Source organism: Suncus etruscus, chromosome 8 (genome assembly GCF_024139225.1).
Source record: "Suncus etruscus isolate mSunEtr1 chromosome 8, mSunEtr1.pri.cur, whole genome shotgun sequence".
In the NCBI taxonomy this organism is placed as follows: domain Eukaryota; kingdom Metazoa; phylum Chordata; class Mammalia; order Eulipotyphla; family Soricidae; genus Suncus; species Suncus etruscus.
Window position 1 is genome coordinate 20,857,785 of NC_064855.1, and position 20,961 is coordinate 20,878,745.

The 20,961-nt window shown below is 41.9% G+C and overlaps 3 protein-coding genes across 3 annotated transcripts; 1 reads left to right on the plus strand and 2 right to left on the minus strand.

Annotated features, from left to right (window-relative positions):
- Positions 1-4,959: 4,959 nt before the first annotated feature.
- LOC126016123 (cytochrome c oxidase subunit 7A2, mitochondrial) lies at positions 4,960-5,331 on the minus strand. Its single transcript, XM_049778654.1, has one exon. The coding sequence runs from the start codon at positions 5,299-5,301 to the stop codon at positions 5,050-5,052; it is 252 nt and encodes an 83-aa protein (XP_049634611.1). The 5' UTR covers positions 5,302-5,331; the 3' UTR covers positions 4,960-5,049.
- Positions 5,332-8,258: 2,927 nt separating this feature from the next.
- On the minus strand, positions 8,259-15,275 carry CFAP68 (cilia and flagella associated protein 68). The gene is made up of 5 exons (XM_049778418.1): positions 15,193-15,275; positions 13,177-13,324; positions 11,344-11,574; positions 9,069-9,135; positions 8,259-8,437 (listed from the first exon to the last, which is right to left on the minus strand). Exons 1-5 carry the CDS (start codon positions 15,273-15,275, stop codon positions 8,259-8,261), a joined length of 708 nt encoding a protein of 235 aa, XP_049634375.1.
- On the plus strand, positions 15,255-19,766 carry FDXACB1 (ferredoxin-fold anticodon binding domain containing 1). The gene is made up of 5 exons (XM_049778660.1): positions 15,255-15,445; positions 15,821-15,977; positions 17,081-17,284; positions 17,428-17,586; positions 18,534-19,766. The coding sequence occupies exons 1-5, from the start codon at positions 15,274-15,276 to the stop codon at positions 19,711-19,713; spliced, it is 1,872 nt and encodes a 623-aa protein (XP_049634617.1). The 5' UTR covers positions 15,255-15,273; the 3' UTR covers positions 19,714-19,766.
- Positions 19,767-20,961: the final 1,195 nt, after the last annotated feature.

The following is a 20,961-nucleotide window of genomic DNA, read 5'->3' on the forward strand; positions in this document are numbered from 1 at the left end:
ATAAATTTAGTATGTCATTTAACCTTTCTGTCTTTGGATCTTCTATTTATAACATGGGTACTGATTTGTACACTTGTTGTAAGGAGTAAATTAAGAAGAAAAAGTAGGTAAAGTCCTTGGCAGTGTTCAGGAATATCAGAGTTCTTCCCTCTTCTCCCTCGGTGAATTTGACCTTCAGTTCCAATAACAAATCTGAATGAGCTCTGGATAATAATGCATAAATGACCTGAAAGCATCTCCAAGATTACTCCTGGCATTAGGGAGGAAGAGTGTGCCTCAATGTTATTTGACACTTCTCTTGCTAAAGTCTATTGCCTTCTGCTGATTCACCAGGGCACAATATAGGGTTTAGGTGAGATTATGATAAAAAAACAAACCTCTCAAATACAGTTTCTAAATCAGTATTTTTCAAAATGGGCAACACTGACAGAAAGTTGGTAGTAGCTTCGGCTGTAATTGACTGATACTTTGTTCGTTACAGCTACAATCTCTACAACAACCAAGATCTCTAATTCTAGAGGTCTGACTGAGAGAATTGTAACTGAACAGGATTTCTGGAAACATAATGAAAGACTCTATCCTAGGCTGCATCCTTGGATCAGTGCAAAAACCAAGACCACCAACTACAGAAGACTGATTAAAACAACAGTGATGGAATAGAACTACTAGAACTGTAAAGAAAGACTTCATCATGGGCTCCATGCTTTGACCTGTGCAGATACCAAGATCTCTAGATACAGAGGCAGATTTCACCATCTATGACGGAGCAGAGGTTTTCCATACACTACAAAAGTATCTAGGGGAAAGTAAATGAACATGTTTGGAGTCTAAAGTTATCCCCATGACAATATACTTCAAGGGTGGAGAAACCCTGTATCTCTTAGGCCAACGGAATTCCCTTTCTAATTTCCCCAATATTTACTGTGCCTACTTAGGGGAGAAAAAAAAAAAGAAGCACACACAAAAAAATTTTTTTTGAATTTGTTGTTGGTGCTGTTGTTGTTTTCATTTTTGTGCTTTGTTTTGTCTTTATTTTAGAACAGTGGTAATTTTGTAGTGGTTGTCTTTATTGCTGTGGTGCTTTTTGGATTTTATGTTCGATCATTCTTTTTGTATTGTTGTTGTGTTTCTCTTCCTTTTTCCCTTTCTTCTCCCAAATTAATATTTATAGCCTCTGAAAGGACTCTGCCCATTTTTTGCTTGTTTGATTTTTTTTTTTACCCCATTTTATTTTTTTCTTTTCTTCAAACAGAACCACTTAACTTAAAACTCTCAAATTGAGGGGAAAATAAGGAAGGGTACCAGGACCAAACAATTGTATGATCACTAAGCAGTAATAAAAGTGATCAACTTAAACACCTAAAAAAAAAAAAGACAACAATACAAAAAGAATGATCGACATAACTACTAGAACCATAAAGAAAGACTTCATCATAGGCTCCATGTTTTGACCTGTGCAGATACCAAGATCTCTAGATACAGAGGTTACGGAGCAGAAGTTTTCCATACACCACAAAAGTGTCTAGGGGAAAGTAAATGAACATGTTTGGTTTGGAGTCTATAGTTATCCCCATGACAATATACTTCAAGGGTGGAGAAACCCTGTATCTCTTAGGCCAAGGGAATTCCCTTTCTAATTTCACCAATATTTACTGTGTCTATGCAGGGAAAAAAAAAAAAAAAAAAGAAGAAGCACAAAAAAGAATAAACCAGAGTGATAGCACAGCTAATAGGGTATTTGCCTTGCATACAGCTGACCTGGGTTTGTTCCTCAGCATTCCATACGGCCCCCTGAGCCAACCCAGGAATTTGGGTGATGGGGGAGGAGGAAAATGGGGGGCATTGGTGGTGGGAAGATTGCACTGGTGTACTTTTTTTTTTATAACTGAAACCCAACTACAAACATGTTTGTAACCACTGTGCTTAAAGATATTAAAAAACAAAAATAGGGGGCCGGAGAGATAGCATGGAGGTAAGGCGTTTGCCTTTCATGCAGGAAGTCATCGGTTCAAATCCCGGTGCCCCATATGGTCCCCGTGCCTGCCAGGAGCAATTTCTGAGCATGGAGCCAGGAATAATCCCTGAGCACTGCCGGGTGTGACCCAAAAACCACACACACACATAAAAAAGAGAAAGAAAGAAAGAAAGAAAGAAAGAAAGAAAGAAAGAAAGAAAGAAAGAAAGAAAGAAAGAAAGAAAGAAAGAAAGAAAGAAAGAAAGAAAGAAAGAAAGAAAGAAAGAAAGAAAGAAAGAAAGAAAGAAAGAAAGAAAGAAAGAAAGAAGGAAGGAAGGAAGGAAGGAAGGAAGGAAGGAAGGAAGGAAGGAAGGAAGGAAGGAAGGAAGGAAGGAAGGAAGGAAGGAAGGAAGGAAGGAAGGAAGGAAGGAAGGAAGGAAGGAAGGAAGGAAGGAAAGAAAGAAAGAAAGAAAGAAAGAATGAAAGAAAGAAAGAAAGAAAGAGAGAGAGAGAAAGAAAGAAAGAAACAAAAAAATAAAAATTAAACAGAAAAAGAAAAAATATTTCAATTTAAGAGTTGCCCAAAGTTTTTTTTTTTCTTTTTTTTTTTTTTTTTGGTTTTTGGGCCACACCCGTTCGACGCTCAGGGGTTACTCCTGGCTATGTGCTCAGAAATCGCCCCTGGCTTGGGGGGACCATATGGGACGCTGGGGGATCGAACCGCGGTCCGTTCCTTGGCTAGCGCTTGTAAGGCAGACACCTTACCTCTAGCGCCACCTTCACGGCCCCAAGAGTTGCCCAAAGTTTTTATGATACAAGGGTGAAAGTCTAAAATGATATAAATTGCAAGTTTATTTAGGTTTAAAATGGCTTTTGTCTTATTAATTTTGATGACACCCAGCAGTGCTTAGGTTTACTCCTGCCTCTGCACTCAGGGATTGCTTCTGGCAGGGCTCAGAATATATAGAGCCATATAAGGAATGAACCATATAACCATAATGAACCATATATATTTATGAATGAACTTGGGTTGGCTGTGTACAAGGCAAGTATTCTACCACTGTAGTATCTCCCCAATCCCCAAAATGTCTTATTTTGAGCTATGCCCAGATGTGCTCAAGAGCTACTCCTAGATCTGTGCTCAGGGGGTCCACTTCTGCAGTATTGCGGATTTTATTTTTCTGAAGAGGAGAAAAAGAAGTAGGAGGAGGAAGAGGATGAGGAAGAGGAAAAGAAAGAGAAGGCAGAAGAGGAGGAAGAAGAGGAGGAAGAGGACAAGGAAGAAGAGGAGAGGAGGAGGAAGAGGAGGAGCAGTATTGGGGATTAAACTGGGGTTGGCTGCATGCAAAACAGGATTTTACATTCTGTACTATCACTCTAGATAGAGTCGTGATGTCTTATCTTTAAAAAACTAATTCCTGAACACCAAACCCAAAGTCAATGACAACAGAATAGATACCCAATCTACAACAAGCTGTAAAGTGGAGACCAGTTACACTAGTATTCTGGGGGGTAAAGATATGGGATACATGCTGGGAACAGGGGTGGAGGGAGGACAACACTGGTGGTGGGAATGCCCCTCATTCATTGTCAATATGTACCATAAATAATTCTGTGAAACACTTGTAATGCATTTTGGTCACAATAAAAATTTATTTAAAACAAAACAAAACAACAACAACAACAACAACAACAAAACAAATTTCTTTAATCAAAACCAAACCAAACCAAATTCCTTTAAAAATTATTTTGGTTTGCTGCTTGAGCTATACCCAGTAGTGTTCAGATTTGCAATACCAGGTCACCCTGTCAGATAAAACAGGGTTAGGGATGCTTCAGATGTAGAACCTTTTCTTGCATGTATGAAGCCCTGGGTTCATTTTCTGGCACTAGGGAAAAAATATTTTTTTATCACTAAATGTTTTTTCTGTTTTGTTTTTGTTTGTTTGTTTATTTGGGGGGTCACACCCGGCAGCACTCAGGGGCCACTCCTGGCTCTACCCTCAGAAATCGCCCCCGGCAGGCTTGGGGGACCATATAGAATTTTGGGATTCGAACCACCGTCCTTCTACATGTAAGGCAAACACCTTATCTCCATGCTATCTCTCCAGCCCCACCACTAAATGTTTTAATTTTTTTTCAACTAAATGTTTGGATGACTGTCATAAAAAAATAAAAGTAGAGATGTAGGGGCTGGAGTGATAGCAAGGCGTTTGCCTTGCAGGCAGCCAATACCAGTTCTATTTCCAGCATCCCATATGGTCCCCCTGAGCCTGCCAGGAGCAATTTCTGGGTGCAGAGCTAGGAGTAACCCCAGGTGTGACCCCCCCAAAAAATAACAAAATAAAACAAACAAAAGTAGTGGGGCTGAGCGGTTGCGCTAGAGGTAAGGTATCTGCCTTGCAAGCTCTAGTTTAGGACGGACCACAGTTCAATCCCTCCACGTCCCATAGCCAGGAGCGATTTCTGAGCGATAGCCAGGAGCAACACCTGAGCGTCAATGGGTGTGGCCCCAAAACAAACATCATCATCATCAACAACAACAACAACAACAAAACCAAAACAAAAAGTAGAAATGTAAAAATCAGATAACTGTCATTGCAGATGATATAATCATCTACCAAAACAACCCAGTAGAAGCAACTATCTATGAGAATCAATCAGTTTGGCAAGTTATAGGGAAAAACCTATTTCTTTTTATTTTATTTTTTGATTTTTGGGTCACTCCCAGCAGCGCTCTAGGCTCCCAGCTCAGAGATTGCTCCTGGCAGGCTCAGGGGACCATATAGGATGCCGAGATTTGAACCACCGTCCTTCTGCATGGAAGGCAAACACCCTACCTCCATGCTATCTCTCTGGCCCCCGGAAAAACCTATTTCTGGATTTTTATATTCTGCATATCCAACTACCCTCAAATTTTGTTGCTTTAAATTATGATCATTTTGTTTGCATTTACCTTTTTTTTTTTAATGGTAAAGATTGATTTATTGGTGACAGTTAAGTACAAGTTAAGTACAAGTTAATAAATATTGATCCCAAAGAACTCAGATTAGTGGTCCATTTTTTCAATTGACTGTTGGGGTAATAAATTGAAGTCAATCTTGCTTCTTGGGAAATGAAGCCTTAACCAGCTCATATATGGTATATGCTGTTCCACCAAGTGTCAGAATCATAGTGGCTCTATACAGGAGGGCATCAGACAACCCACCCTTTAGATGTATTGGAATTCCATTATCCTCCTGAAATAGTTTTTGTTTCTCTGGCACCTTATTTTCAAACTGCCTGCGAGAAGCAGTACTTATGGTTCTCTGGGTAATCTGACGAAGAGCCGCCAAATTCCGCAGCATCTTGCCTTAATGACCTCGGATCGTGACACGGACCGAACTGTAGCAATCTTTTTTTTTCCTTTTTTAAAGCACTGGTCTTATCTGGGCAAATTCAGCTCCTTGAGGCACAGACTAGGGTTATTTGGTCTATTCAGCTGGTGGGCAGTTTAACCTGTATGATTTCAAGACGACAGAAGACTTGAAGGTGGGCTTAGTTGGGATATTTTCTCTCTGCTTGCAATGCTTTTGAACAGGGTCTCTTTACCAGATAACTAAACTTCCTATATGGTATGTCAGAACTCCCATGTTTCATGTTTCAGAAATATCCAATTTCTGGGTCTGAAAAAAAAAATTTTTTTTTCATTTACTTCAGTCTAAGCAATTGCAGAGCCTGACTACAATTAAAAGGGAAGGAAATTCAGACCCTCACCTCTAGATGGCACATGTGTCTAAGATTTTGTGACCATTTGAAATGATAGGAACTGAGTAATACAGTGCCAAATATGTATGGGGCCTGGAGAAATGCTCAAATAACTGAAAAACACATTCTTTTTTTTTTTTTTTTTTTGGTTTTTGGGCCACACCCGTTTGACGCTCAGGGGTTACTCCTGGCTATGTGCTCAGAAATCGCCCCTGGCTTGGGGGGACCATATGGGACGCCGGGGGATCGAACCGAGGTCCGTTCCTTGGTAGAGCTTACAAGGCAGACACCTTATCTCTAGCGCCACCTTCCCGGCCCCGAAAAAACACATTCTTGATGTGCTAGAGGCCTTAATTAGTTGTACCTCTTGCACCACATAGTCCCCTGAGCATTGCATGCACTGATAAAGTCTGGAGCAAAAGCAATAGCATCAGTAGTTGTGATATACTGAGAATGCTTGAAAATGAAGAAAAAGGGCCGGGAAGGTGGCACTAGAGGTAAGGTGTCTGCCTTGCAAGCGCTAGCGTAGGACGGACCACGGTTCGATCCCCCGGCATCCCATATGGTCCCCCCAAGTCAGGGGCGATTTCTGAGCGCATAGCCAGGAGTAACCCCTGAGCATCAAATGGGTGTGGCCCAAAAACAAAAAAAAATAAAAATAAAAAATAAAAAAATAAAATAAAATAAAGAAAAAAGCAGCTACTTTAATTTAAAACAAATACTGGATCAGAGAGGTAGGATATCAGGTAGGGCACTTGCCTTATACTCAGCTGACCCAGGTTCAATCCCTGGCATCCCAGGGTCCCCTGAGCCCCACCAGAGTAATGCCTGACTTCAGAGACAGGAGTAATCTCTGAGCATTGCCAGACATAATCCCAGAACCCAAAAATAAAACCCTTAAAAATAAATAAAACAAATACTGCATAAAGAAATTTATTGAAGTGCAACCAAAGCCAAAAATAAAGCTTACATGAGAAATGTTGAATATCATTGATAATGAATTACAAATCAAGGAAGTTGTTACTTAAAAAGATTTTTTTTCAATATTGCATTGACATTTGGAGCCCAATTATTTTTTGTTTTGTTTGTTTCTGGGGGGTCACACCCGATGACACTCAGGGGTTACTCCTGGCTATGCACTCAGAAAGCTGGGGATCAAACCTCATTCGGTTCTAGGTTAGCTGTGTGCAAGGCAAACACCTTACCACTGTGCCAATGCTTGGGCCCCTGAACTCAATAATTTAATTCTTTGTTGTTGGTATCTTTTCTGCATTGTAGAATGTACTGCAACATCTCAGATTTTTATTCACTTAATACTAGTATATATTTGTTTAAAAATGACTTTATGGGTTTGGAGTGTTAATATAGCAAATAGTACAACAGGTGGGGGACTTGCCTTGCATGCAGCTGACCCTTAAATTCAATCCCCAGCATTCCATATGGTACCCTTAACCTGCCAGGTATAATCCCCAAGGACAGAGCCAGGAGTAAGTCCTGAGCACAGTCAGGTATGACCCACAAACAAACAAAAAGTTCATTAAAATGACAATAAAATGGGGCCAGAGAGATAGCACAGCAGAAGGGTGTTTGCCTTGCACGCAGTGGATTCTGGAAGGACGGCGGTTTGAATCTAAGCATCCCATATGTCTCCTGTGTCTGCCAGGAGAGACTTCTGAGCACAGAGCCAGGAATAACCCCGTGAGCACCGCCAGGTGTGACCCCCCCCAAAACTGAAACATTAAAGAAGTAAAATTACAATACAATTATAACACATGATGATGGCTATAAGTCTTATATATACAGAAAATACCCAGCCAAATGTAACCTATGGCCTATTGGCTTTTTTGTTTTTTATTTATTTTTGGTTTTTGAGTCACATCCGGCAGCGTTCAGCGGTTACTCCTGGCTCTATGCTCAGAAATCGCTCCTGGCAGGCTCAGGGGACAATATGGGATGCCGGGATTCAAACCACTGTCCTTCTGCATGCAAGACAAATGCCCTACTACCATGCTATCTCTCTGGCCCTTCATATTGGCTTCTCTAGTTCTACCACTGATGGTAGCAGGGAAAAGCAGAGGTTGTAAATTCAAGGTGCCTTCCTGTAACACATCTAACATAGAATTAAGAACAGATACAATTAAATTGGACCCTTTAAGGCTTGGTTAAAACAACAATAAAAAAGGCGGTAGTGGATAGCAGCTGGGAAGTAAGCTAAAATGGTTTAGAGCACATGTTTTGCATGTCTGAGGGCAAGTTCAATCTCATGTACTACACAGCCCCTGGACATCAATGATGTAGCCTAAGTTGTTCCCACTGTTGTTATAGCCAAGAAAGACATATCTCCTGGAAAAGCTGTATATAATGCCAGGTTGGATAAACTGGAGGTGGTTTCTGGGGCACTGATTGGGAGTCTCCCTTTCAAATAAGGGGAGTAGAGATTATTTTATGTCTTTTATTATTTAGAGATGATACTGTTACAGTCAACTAAAATTTTAGTGCTTAGCATGTGCTTCCTTCCTATATATCTGGTTTGAAAAAAATGAACTTCTTATTCTTTTTAGGTTCCTTGATCTTCAGATTGGCATTTTTTTGGATGACACACATGTGAAGAAGATGGATGCCCAACTTGAAGATATATAGAGCTATTTTGATAAGTTGACTTCTCTCTGCATTGGTGTTGATTTGGCTCCAGCTCAGGTTGATGTCCTGGAAACCAGTGAGTTTGTTTTCTATATCCTGAAGAAAGGGAAAGTAGAGGGGGTAATCAGTCAATAGCAGGAGTCTTAGTAATAAATCTTATTCCCATTTCTCAGAGAGTAGACCAGTGAAATCTTCAAAATTAATAAAAGAAATTCAGGGAGCTGGAGAGATGCAGTACCCCAGGGTGTGTGGTGCTTGCCTTCCATGCAGCTGACTGAGGGTTGATCCCTGGCATTCCATGTGGTTCCCTGAGCCCGCCAGAAGTGATTCCTGAGTGTGGATCCAGAAGTAACCCCTGAGCACCACCAGATGTGGCCCCCAAACCAAACCAAACAAGAAAAAGAAAAGAGGTCCCTAGGGATAGCTCAAAGAGCCAGTGCACATGCTTTGCATAAGGAAGTCCAGGTTGAATCCCCAAGTACTACATGTCCTCACCATGTAATCTCCCTTTTCTGGGAGAGACCTGTAAGAAGTACTCTGGGAGCAGTTCCTGAGAACCATGAGGTGTGGCTCAACACTCACCCATGAGAAAAGAAAACAGGAAAATTCATTCATCCACTCATTCACTTAATTATTTACTTATTCAGTTTACTTTTGAGTTCTTTCTTTTTCTAATTGATGATATAGGCCCTGAGAAATTCACAATAAGAAAGAATAGTCCACCTACTATGGGTTGGAAGTGGAATTTTGCTGTTGTAGCTTTCATCATATGTTGTTTCAAAGTAGTGTCCAAACTGGAAAGAAAAAGTAACAGATGAAAATAAAGGAATCTGGGGCCGGCGAGGTGGCGCTAGAGGTAAAGTGTCTGCCTTGCAAGCGCTAGCCAAGGATCAGGACCGTGGTTCGATCCCCTGGCATCCCATATGGTCCCCCCAAGCCAGGGGCAATTTCTGAGCACTTAGCCAGGAGTAACCCCTGAGCATCAAACGGGTGTGGCCCGAAAAACCAAAAAAAAAAAAAAAAAAAAGAAAGGAGTCTATATAGCTTATAGTGGGAAATAAAGGGACACAATGACACAAAGAGAGAGAGAGAGAGAGAGAGAGAGAGAGACAGAAAGACAAAGAGACAGAGAAAGAGAGAAAGAGACAGAGACAGAGAGAGAGAGAGAGAGAGAGAGAGAGAGAGAGAGAGAGAGAGAGAGAGAGAGAGAAGGGGTGGCTAACACGTGGTTCCTGGCCAAAATGAATGCAGCTCTTCGCAGCACACCCTCACCATCACTGCAGGATTTTGACCCTCACTCAAAATGGCAAAATGCAATATGTGTTTCATAGATTATTGTTAAAATTAGATGCTTTTGTGTGTTTTTGGCAGGTCACTGCGTGGTGTGGCTCTCTGACTCTCACAGTTTAAATTTTGGCTCTTTGTGTCGAACTTGTTCACCTCCCCTGAGAGAGAGGGAGGGAGTCAGAGGAAAGAGAGAGGAGAGGAGAGGGGGGAGAGAGAGAGAGAAAGAGAGAGAGAGAGAGAGAGAGAGAATAGTAACTAATCTTAAGTGCAGCTGGGTAGTGTGCTTAATTTGCTTACAGAAGCTAAGTTTCCAGTGATTTCTGAAAAGGGTGCAGTATAACAAATAATTTTGAGAACCTCTGCATAAGCCTATATCCTTTCATTTCCTTTGTGGGTATGTTTAGGAGAGATCTTAGAGAAAGATGCAGATAAATGACAAGTCAAGATAGGCAAGGGCCAGAGGTAAAGCTAGTCTATGGTTCACAAAATCATATATAATACAAAATTACAAATGTCTTCAAATTAATAATGTCCACACAGAATCAAAAGAATTTGCTACCCATCATTTTCTATCTTAAGATAATGGTAATATTTGGGCCCAGAGTGATAGTACAATAGGTAGAAGCACTTGCCTTGCATACCCAGGATAGATCCCAGTAACTTAAATGGTCCTCTAAGCCTACCAGGAGTGATTCCTAAGCACAGAGCCAGCAATGACACTTGAGCACTACTGGATGTGGGCTAACCAAAAAGATAATAGTATCATATTTTTCCAGTGTATAAGACGAGTAGGCATATAAGACAACCCCCTACTTTTCCTGTTAAAATATAAAGTCTGAGCACTGGAAGCCACATACTAGCGATGCCACCCGGAGGCTGGATGGGATGCAGTGCTCAGTAACTCAGCTCCTCTGTGTGCCCTGAAAGATGAATCAGGACAAGCAGAGGACGGAGTGATGATGCCTGGCAACTGCATGGGATGCGGTGGTAAGAAGGGTCGGATCACTTGTCCCTGAAGCTGGAGTAAGTTTTAGCATGCTGTATACCAGCATATAAGATGACCCCAACTTTTAAGAAGTTTTTTTGTTTTGTTTTGTTTTTTGTTTTTGTTTTTGGGCCACACCCGGCGGTGCTCAGAGGTTACTCCTGGCTATCTGCTCAGAAATAGCTCCTGGCAGGCACGGGGGACCATATGGGACACCGGGATTCGAACCAACCACCTTTGGTCCTGGATCGGCTGCTTGCAAGGCAAACGCCGCTGTGCTATCTCTCCGGGCCCTTAAGAAGTTTTTCATGGGGCCGGAGAGATAGCATGGGGGTAAAGCATTTGCCTTTCATGCAGGAGGTCATCGGTTCGAATCCCGGCATCCCATATGGTCCCCAGTGCCTGCCAGGAGCAATTTCTGAGCCTGGAGCCAGGAATACCCCTGAGCACTACCGGGTGTGACCCAAAAACCACAAAAAAAAAAAAAAAGAAGTTTTTCATGGTTTAAAAAGTCATCTTATATGCCAGAAAATATGGTAATATTTAACTTGATAGTAAAATAGGGGTAGTGTGTTTCAGATGAGACCTTTTTCCTAACCACCTCATTCAACTAAAGCCAGAGATTTTAGCATTGGAAATTATCCAATTTTTGGAAGTTGTCAGATTTCTGCCTCTCAAATGGTCACTGGCACTTTTCACTAATAGACAGAAAGAGAAAATAAAAGATTACCTGGGAAGGCAATGGTTTGGGTTGCATGATATACTTTAGGTCAAATCTATCCTGGTTCCAGTTGCCCATCAGGGTCTGAATTGAATAAGCATTCTCATTAGTGTTGCATCTCCATCCATATTGAAAAAACTTGGATATATCATTCCAATCTGTCCACACTTCAGCATGACCATTTGCATGAATGAGGCTGCCATAATGTGGATTTGCAAGGCAATAGATGAGGGATTGTTTCTGGGAAAAGATGAGAAAAGAAAAGCTTGTACAAACCAGAGAATAGAAAAGTATTGCGTTTGTATCTTTGACTAAACATAGGCAACTCTTTACTGTACTGAGGATCAAGCTTTTCTTTCAATTTAATTCTCGTGGCTCCATTTATTTCTACCCAGGTCTAAAATCCTTTGATTTATGCTTTATGTCAACAGTAATGGATGATCCTTCCTCCCCAAAAAAGACAGGTAAAGGGGCCAGAGAAGCAGTACAGCAGGTAGGGCATCTACCTGGGTTTGATCTCCAGTGTTCCATTTGATCCCCTGAGAACCTCAGAACTTCCAGGAATGTTTGCTGAGTTCAGAACCAGGTATAATCCCTGAGCATTGCAGGGTGTGGCCCCAAACCCCTTCCCAAAAATCAGGTAAATCTTTAGAACTCTTAGTACTATGTGGGGAACTGTTATAATTTTAAAATATGGGAGCATTTAAAGGCTGTGTTATCTGCTGTACTATTGCTCTGGTATCAAGAGTAATGTCTGAGTGAAAAGCCAGGATAACCTCTAATATCTGAAGATAAAGTTCTATGAGAGAGGCCAGAGAGATAGCACAGTGGTAGGACATTTGCCTTGTGCACAGTCAACCCGAATAGACCTGGATTTGATTCTCGGCATCCAATATGCTCCTCCAAAGCTGCCAGGAGTGATTTCTGAGCACAGAGCACTGAGCACTGCCTGATGTAACCCACACAAAAAAGTTCTGTGAGACAAAGGGGAGAAAAAAATTGAAAAGCAATTGGAAGAAGTGCCTTTTGAGCTGGGCCCATATGGAAGAAAAGTATTATTTATTGATCATTTATTGTATTACCTAGTTATCCAATGTTCACTTCTTCCCCAATCTCTTTGGCTATAAAGCAAAATTCTCAGGAGTAATTCTCAGGAGTAAAGAGTCAGAAGTAACCCTGAACATTATCAGCTGTGGACCCAAACTAAACCAAATCAAATTACTTCTGACAGATTCAGAAGACCATATGGGATACCGGAGATCAAACCCAAGTCAGTCATGTGAGAGGCAAACACCCTACTCACTGTGCTATTACTCCAGTCCCACATTTTATTTATTTTACCATATGCTGAGTTCTTCAAATATGTCAAATACATTATATGTATTGATATATACTGAAATATATATATATATATATATATAGAGAGAGAGAGAGAGATATCCCTTAGGGACAGGATCTGTCTTATTCATATTACACTCTACCTCTCTATCAATCATAGTTTGCACATACTAGATAACCAAAATGTGCATTTTAATTTTGGGGTAAAGAATTAAAAATAAAAAATTACTCTTTTGGTCAAAACATGAATTTAGTACCTTAGTATCAAGACAATACATACCTTCTCTGAAGAGCAATTTAATCCTGAGGGATAAAGGTTGTTTTTATCTCTTTCTAGAAAAGAGTGACAAAAATTCTTATTTGGTTGATCCATGTTCTTTAAAAAAGAAAAAAAGATAACACCAGATCTGGTCTTCCCAGTTCTTCAAGCAAAGAAAGAATGTTCATCATCCAGATCACTATGAATAAGTAGACATGATTTGGGAGTCATCATACACCCAGTACTGGCAGGGACAAAGTCAATATTGTGGATGTAAAGGCAGGTGCTCTCTCACACCATGTGTCTTTGTGAAGATAGATGAATGCAGTGATGTCAACAAACAGCATGATGACTAGAGCATTTAGTCCCACATTCACAGCCAGTACATGCAGACTAAGGAGCCATTACCCCCAGAACTGTTTGGATAGGTTTCAGCATTCACCCAGTTGTCCAAGTACCCAATATAAGGTCATCTTTTAGTATGTTGCTAAATTCCACATTGGTCTAATCACTATGTCTTGCTGGCAGTGCTCAGGGGTTACTCCTGGCTCTGCACTTAGAAACCACTCCTGACTGGCTTGGCGGACCATATGGGATGCCAGGGATCGAGCCTGGTCCCTCCTGGGACAGCCATGTACAAGGCAAATGCCCTACCGCTGTGTTATTACTCTGACTGCAGTCTTGGTGACTTTTATTTTATTTTATTTTTGTTTTTTGGGCCACACCCAGTGATGCTCAGGGGTTACTCCTGGTTATACGTTCAGAGATCGCTCCTGGCTTGGGGGAACACCACTGCTCCGGCTCCTGTCTTGGTGATTTTTAAATCAGTTCAGTCTCCACTGCCAACTGATATTTCAATTGACCCTTGTTCCATGACCTTATTAGCTTCCTATATCATTTTTTTCCAGCAGCCTTGATTTTTTCCAATTGTTTCTCCATAGGAAAGTAGAACTGTTGTGGGGTTTGGGGATTTGGGGGGAGCACCAGGTGAAGACCAGGGACTATTCCTGACAGTGCTCAGAAGGAGCATCCACTAGGCAATGCTCAGGAAAATATGCCAAGGAATCCAGTCTGCCAATGTAAGGCTAGCATATTAACTATTATATTATAGCATATATTTGGCCCCATGAAAGCACAACTTTCTTCTTTTGGCCATGCCTGATTGTGCTCAGGTCTACTCCTGACTCTGCTCATGAAGTCATATGTAGTGCCAGAGACCAACCTGTATCAATGCTGAGTGAAATTAATCAGAGGGAGAGAGAGACATATACAGAATAATCTCACTCATCTATGGGTTTTAAGAAAAATTCAAGACATTGAAATAATTTCCAGAGAGGGCTGGAAGGACCAGCTCAAGCTATAAAGCTCACCACAAAGAGTGGTGAGTGCAGTTAGAGAAGTAACTATATTGAGAACTCTCATAACAATGTCAGTGAGTGAGGGATGTAGAAAGCCTATCTTGAATACAGGCAGGGGTGGGGGAAGAAAGAGATAGGGCATCAGTGATGGAAAGGTTGCACAGGTGAAGAGGGGTGTTCTTGTTATGACTGAAACCCAACTCCAATTATGTTTGTAATCACGGTGTTTAAATAAATTAGAAAAAAGATAAAGAAATTATTAGAAGAAGGAAGGAGGAAGAGGAGGAGGAGGAAGAAGAGGAGGGGCTGGAGAGATAGCACAGCAGCATTTGCCTTGTAAGCAGCTGACCCAGGACCTAAGGTGGTTGGTTTAAATCAAGGCATCCCATATGGTCCCCCGTGCCTGCCAGGAGCGATTTCTGATCAGATAGCTAGGAGTCACCCCTGAGCACTGCCGGGTGTGGCCCAAAAACCAAAAAAAAAACAAGAAGAAGAAGAAGAAAGAAGAAGAAGAAGAAGAAGAAGAAGAAGAAGAAGAAGAAGAAGAAGAAGAAGAAGAAGAAGAAGAAGAAGAAGAAGAAGAAGAAGAGAGAAGAAAGAAGAAAAGAAGGAAAAGAAGAGAAGTAGAAGAGGAGGAGGAGGAGAAAGAAGAAAGAAGAGGAGGAGGAGGAGGAGGCAGGTGGAGAAGGAGAAGGAGGAGGAAGGAGGAGGAAGAGGAAGAAGGAGAAGGAGGAGGAGGAGGAGGAGGAGGAGGAGGAGGAGGAGGAGGAGGAGGAGGAGGAGGAGGAGGAGGAGGACTCAGGGGCACTCAGAGCTTTCCCAGGGACACTGGGATCTACCAGTCCCTCAGGGCTAGTTTCCTCCCAGGAAGCCACTTCCGGTTCCGCGGGGTGATCACGTCACGATGAGCGGCGAAACGCGCCGGAAGTGACGTCATAAGAAAGCACCGCCGGAGAAGGCGCGCGCGGGAGTCCCACGGCAGACATGGCTCCGAAGCGCCTCCTGTTGGTTGGGGAGGGGAATTTTTCCTTCGCCGCTGCTCTGAGCCAGACTCTGGATTCGAACTCGAGGATCACGGCGACCTGCTTGCAGGGCCCCTCCGACTTGGCCAGCGACCCCGTGGCCCTGGAGAATCTGCGGGGCCTGCAAGAGCGAGGTAGGGCCAGGCCCTGCCCAGCTGCCCTGGGGGGGTTGCTTTTTTGTTTTGTTTTTGGGTCACACCCAGCAGCGCTCAGGGGTTCCTCCTGGCTCTGCGCTCAGAAATCGCTCCTGGCAGGCTCTGGGGACCATATGGGACCCCATCGGGATTCGAACCACCGACCTTCTGCATGCAATGCAAACGCCCTACCTCCACGTTATCTCTCCGGCTCCGGATTTTGCTTTTTTTTTTTTTTTTTTTTTTTTTCCATCCCCGCAGTGGCCATTTGCACAAAGCATTTGCACGTGCGCATGATGTTTCTGCACGGTTCGGATTGGGAAGGGGCTTTCAAAGTCTTCACAACTAACCTCCCGTCTCTTTATTTCGTGCCAGGAACGGACGTACGTTTTGGGGTGGACTGCACCCGATTGGCAGATGTCTTTGAACCGCACGACAGGGGATTCGATCGGATTTATTTTAACTTCCCACACTGTGGACGCAAAGCTGGAATAGCTGAGAATAGGAAACTTCTGGCCAAGTTTTTTCAAAGGTGAGGAAAGGAGAGCACTCAATGTTAACATGCGTTGAGATGCACATTACAGGTTGACATCTGTTTGAGTCTGGGGAGTAGGACATACAGCTAGCTAGCTATTAGGACTCTCAGAGGAAAATAGAATCTATGTAGTGGGGAAGTAGACATACAGCCCTAAATGATGGATAAAAGGACAGTTTGTTCTTAGGGGTGTCTAGGGAGAATCTCCTGTTTTTGATAGAGCAAAATAATTGTAGCCTGTATGCAGTGTTTCTTTTCCAAAAGGTTGGCCCTCTTCCAATCTTGTTTTCTTTTTTCTATGGAATTCTTCCTATGAAATGCCTATGGAACTTCTGTGGAATTTCTGTCCTGTTACACCCTTTTCTGTCCTATCTGTTCTATCTGTTACCCCCTAGTCTCATAATGTGCCCTTAATTTAAGCGGATTTTCACCTAAGTCTCTTTGCAATATCCTGGATTCCATATAGCTCTTGGTTGAGAAATGCTGGTCTAATGGGCAAGATTATAAATTTAGGTGCCAAGCTGCCTGGATTCAAATCCCCATGTATCAATGGTGTGATTTATGTAAGTTTACTTAATCCTTAGGTGCTTTTGCTTTCTTCTCTGTAAACTGAGGATACCAATAGTACCTTAAAATATTGTTGAGAACCTAAAAGGTGCTGTTTGATATTGCATCTATGCATGTCATATTTGAGATTGATAGGGATGAGCATTAACAAACATTTAATAAGGAGCCTTGATTTTAGTATTTGAAGTACAGAATTATAATAGGTAAAAGAAGAGAACAAAAGGACAAGAAGAGCCTGATGAGTGAATTCTATATAGGAACTTGGCAAACATTGATGAACAATGCAAATATAAAGCTGAATAATACGCTAGTCAGACACTAAAATCAGTTCCAAGTTGGCATTCTTCTTTACTTCCAGCTACTTCCTTTGCATAATTGAAGCTATAATTTATAGACCTTTGAAAAGAGGCATGATTGGATGATAGTGATTTCACAGCCAAATTATGTAGATATAGCTCACTATCACTAGTGCTAATTTCTACTTTTTTCTGACATATGACTGGTATCCATCTCCTTCTCCCCCATTCCCCCAGCTCTGCAGATGTTCTTGCAAAAGATGGAGAAGTCCATATGGCACTGTGTAGAGGACAAGGTGGGACTCCTGCTGATAAGCCAACAAGAGAATGGGATAACAGTTGGCAAGTAGTCGGCATGGCAGCCCTAGGGGGATTCATTTTAAGTGACGTGCATCCTTTCAGTTGTGAATCTGTGCCAGGGTACAAATGCACTGGATATCGGTGAGTCCTAACATATGTGCAAGTTTTATCTCTCTTTTTTTTTAATTTCTTTCTAATGATTAAAAAAAAAATCTCACAGGCAAGCAATTTTCTTGTCAATTTTTCTGGCTTTCTTTAACAATGACAGGTGTCTATTTTGCCAGGAGACAGAATAAGACCTTTAATTTAGAAGGTGCTTTGAACCATGTCTTTACCCGGAGCTTACCCTTTGAAGATTCACAGCCTAGACTCTTCAGGATCAAACTGGGTGATCAGTGGTTTTCCTTTCCAGAACCAGAAGCACTTAGAGGAAAGTTGAGCAGGTAACCTGTTACTTTACCGGAAATCACTTCTTTTTTGTTTGTTTTGTTTTTGGGTCACACCCAGCAGTGCTCAGGAGTTACTCCTGGCTTTGCACTCAGAAGTCACTCCTGGCAGGCTCAGGGGACCATCTGGGATGCAGGGATTCGAACTGGAGTTCATCCTGTGTTGGCCGCGTGCAAGGCAAATGCCTTACCACTGCGCTATAGCTCCAGCACCAGAAATCACTTCTAACTCCAGTCCTATCCTGATCGGCTTGATGACAACCATATCTTTCTTGAATGGCAGCTTTATAAGTGGTTAATGGTGGTTGTACTGAATAAATCTGTTTGGCTAATCAAGTCACTTTAGTTTTTTGTGTTTGTGTGTGTGTACTTTTGGGGGGAGGCATACCTGACAGGCTCAGAAGTCATTCCTGTCTCTGTACCCAGCAAGTACTCCTGGTGATGCTTGGGGGCCATATGGGATGTTGAAGATCAAATTCAGACAAGCCATATGCAAGCACCCTACTATCGTACTCTTCGCTTTGGTCCCACAAGTCACTTTAGAATTAAAATTGTAATATTTTCAGGGATATGTTGGGATGGTAACCATCAGATTTTTGATATATATGATAGCTCTTTTCATTTGGAAGGAGGAGGAGTGTTTGGGCCACACCTGTAATGTTCAGGGGCTATTCTTGGCTCTACATCCAGGAGTAGTTCCTGGCAATGCTTGGGATAACCTTATGTCATATGGGGACTGTTAGTTGGTCCAGGATTGGCAGAATACAAGGGTGCCTCTTGAGCCCAGCGGGTTTTCTTTATAGTGGATCATGTACTTTTTCCCCAGTATCAACTAAGGAATGATTTTCCCCCTATGGTTATTATTTGTGGGTTTTATTATAGTTATATTATAATTATTGATTCTTTTAAGTTAAAAATTTATCTTTGCCTTTGTATTTAAACAGAGATTTTCTAGAAGCATCTTCAAGCCATCCTGTCAAAACCATAAATGAGAAACTCATTGCTGAATTAGGCAAAGTTTTCCCTGTAAAAAGGCTGAAGTGTTCCTTCCCTTTACTGCCTCTGGAAAGCAGTGCTCTCACTTTCTCGAATTGTGACAATTTGTCAGAGGTCTTTTGGATTAATCTCAGTGCAAATAACTCAAATTCAGAGTCCCTAAATGTTGGAAGAACACAAGACATAGAGGACTTGCTGGTGTCATTTTCAGCACTTAGCCTCCCCAGAACTCCTGAGAGAGACAATAAGGAAGAAGCACAGGAAGAACTGTCGAGTCAAGCCTGGGTCTGCCTGAGACCTTCTCTCCTAATTCATGTTTGTGCTGTCATCCAAGCTCCAGACTACCTCCCAGGTTCTCTGTATATCCTCAGTGGACCTGTCTTTCGGAAGTGTTTTGTTTTGCCTTTTACAATGCCAGCATTTCACGAGACTTTATTTATCCTTGGGTTAAAGGAAAAACTGAAGGAGAACTGTTCTCAATCACTACTAGATCACTTAAAGCACATTCTGGATGGCTTTCTGACACAGACAGTGTTGGAGGGATCTAAACCGAGCAATTCAGTGGAATTTATCTTTGAAGCAAATGGGAAAGATATTATGATTAATGTGAAATCTGAGATTTTTGGCCCAGATTGTGCAAAGGACCTGAATATTGGGTGTGTTATCATTCCAGCTACCAACAGTATACACAAAGACCATTGTTTTATGTTTGTATCTATAAACTTAGACTTATTAGCCATGCTTGTCTGGGGAATCTCAGATTGGAGAATATTATGGACCTTTGATAGCCGTTTCCTGAAGCACTTTGTCCCAGGGAAAATAGAACCTTTCCAAAGCTATTCCCTATATCCCCCTTGCTATGTGCATGATATAAGTTTTTGGTTAGATGAGAAGAAAAAATTTGATGAACTTGAGTTTCACACTGTGGCCCGAGCAGTGTCCCAGGACACTGTCATTTCTGTACAATTCCTAAGTCGATTTCAGCATCCAGAGACAGAACGGGTTAGCCTATGCTATAGAATGACTTATCAGACCTGTGACAAGGCCCTCTCTAAGCAGCAGGTAATGTTAATGCAGTGCCAGTTTAGGAAAACGATTGAACAACAATTAAATCTGATACCCCGGTAGTTCAGTAGATTGATTTCTACTATGTCATTCTCACTGGGGTGGGAGTTGATAAAAAACACACACACACACACACACCAATTTGTGGGGCCAGAGGATGGCTTAAAGACTGGAATGCAGCTTATGTGGGAGTCAGGTTTGATTCCAGATATCCCATATTATCCCTTGAGCTATGATGGAGAGTGGCCAAAAACAAAAACAAAGAATAGAAAAAAAGCAACAAAAATCCCAGTCAGTTTTCAGTCAGTAATCTTTTCTGGACTTAAAGAATCTTTTGCGGGGCTGGTGAGGTGGCGCTAGAGGTAAAGTGTCTGCCTTGCAAACACTAGCCAAGGAAGGACCACGGTTCGATCCCTCGGCATCCCATATGGTCCCCCCAAGCCAGGGGCAATTTCTGAGCGCTTAGCCAGAAGTAACCCCTGTGCATCAAATGGGTGTGGCCCGAAAAACCAAAAAAAAAAAAAAAAACTTTTGCTTTGGGACTCGTTGCTCTTGATTGACTTCAAAGATATCAGTGTCTGCCACTTAATGTTATAGACATGTGGTTGGTGACCTTTGGAGTTGTGTGATGCTCTGATCCTGGATAATGACATGGAAAATAAATGAAACAAAGAAGCTTCGTTGTTGAGGCAGTAAAAGGCTGTTGTCTCATCATATCTAAGTATTTTCCTACACTGTCAATTCCTCTTAAAGAGATAAATATCATCTGAGTTAATCTGTCAGTTGAGTCAAGCAATAAGTTAAGGGGCCAGATAGATAACCTGGAGATAGGCCTTGCATGCAGAAGGATGGTTGTTCTAATCCCGCCATCCCATATGGTCCCCTGAGCTTGCCAGGAGCGATTTCTGAGCATAGAGCCAGGAGGAACCCCTGAGCAATGCCCGGTGTGACCCAAACACCAAAAAAAAAAAAAAGTAATAAGTTGTCCCATTTCACTGAATCAGTTGACTCTACTGGGATTTGTAATCAGAGCAACATGGACAATAGATTATCAGCATCCTGCAAAATGAGATACTCTTGTGAATAATGTATGTTACTGTTAAGGTAGGTTCCACAAATTAGGATTGTAAACTCTTGGAAGAAATGTAACTGCCTTATTTTCTGTATTTGGAAAAAATGTATAATATGATTATGCAGAGGACATAGCAGTGGCCTGGACCAAGGTGATAAGTTGAATTGCATAATATTTACAAGGACTTGCTCCTTAGGTGAGTTCTGGGAGAAAATAGAGGAATAAAGGGAAAACTCAAG

Bases quoted from the DNA above. Each gene is read 5' to 3' on its own strand.
- LOC126016123 (XM_049778654.1), bottom strand. From the start codon at position 5,301: ATGCTGCGGAATTTGGCGGCTCTTCGTCAGATTACCCAGAGAACCATA.
- CFAP68 (XM_049778418.1), bottom strand. From the start codon at position 15,275: ATGTCTGCCGTGGGACTCCCGCGCGCGCCTTCTCCGGCGGTGCTTTCT. The intron at 13,325-15,192 runs GTGACGTGATCA...ATGGCTCCTTAG, and splicing joins GGCGCGTTTCGCCGCTCATC to TCTGCATGTACTGGCTGTGA. The intron at 8,438-9,068 runs GTAGGTGGACTA...CCCTTTCTTCAG, and splicing joins AATTCCACTTCCAACCCATA to GATATAGAAAACAAACTCAC.
- FDXACB1 (XM_049778660.1), top strand. From the start codon at position 15,274: ATGGCTCCGAAGCGCCTCCTGTTGGTTGGGGAGGGGAATTTTTCCTTC. The intron at 15,446-15,820 runs GTAGGGCCAGGC...ATTTCGTGCCAG, and splicing joins GCGGGGCCTGCAAGAGCGAG to GAACGGACGTACGTTTTGGG. The intron at 15,978-17,080 runs GTGAGGAAAGGA...CCATTCCCCCAG, and splicing joins CTGGCCAAGTTTTTTCAAAG to CTCTGCAGATGTTCTTGCAA.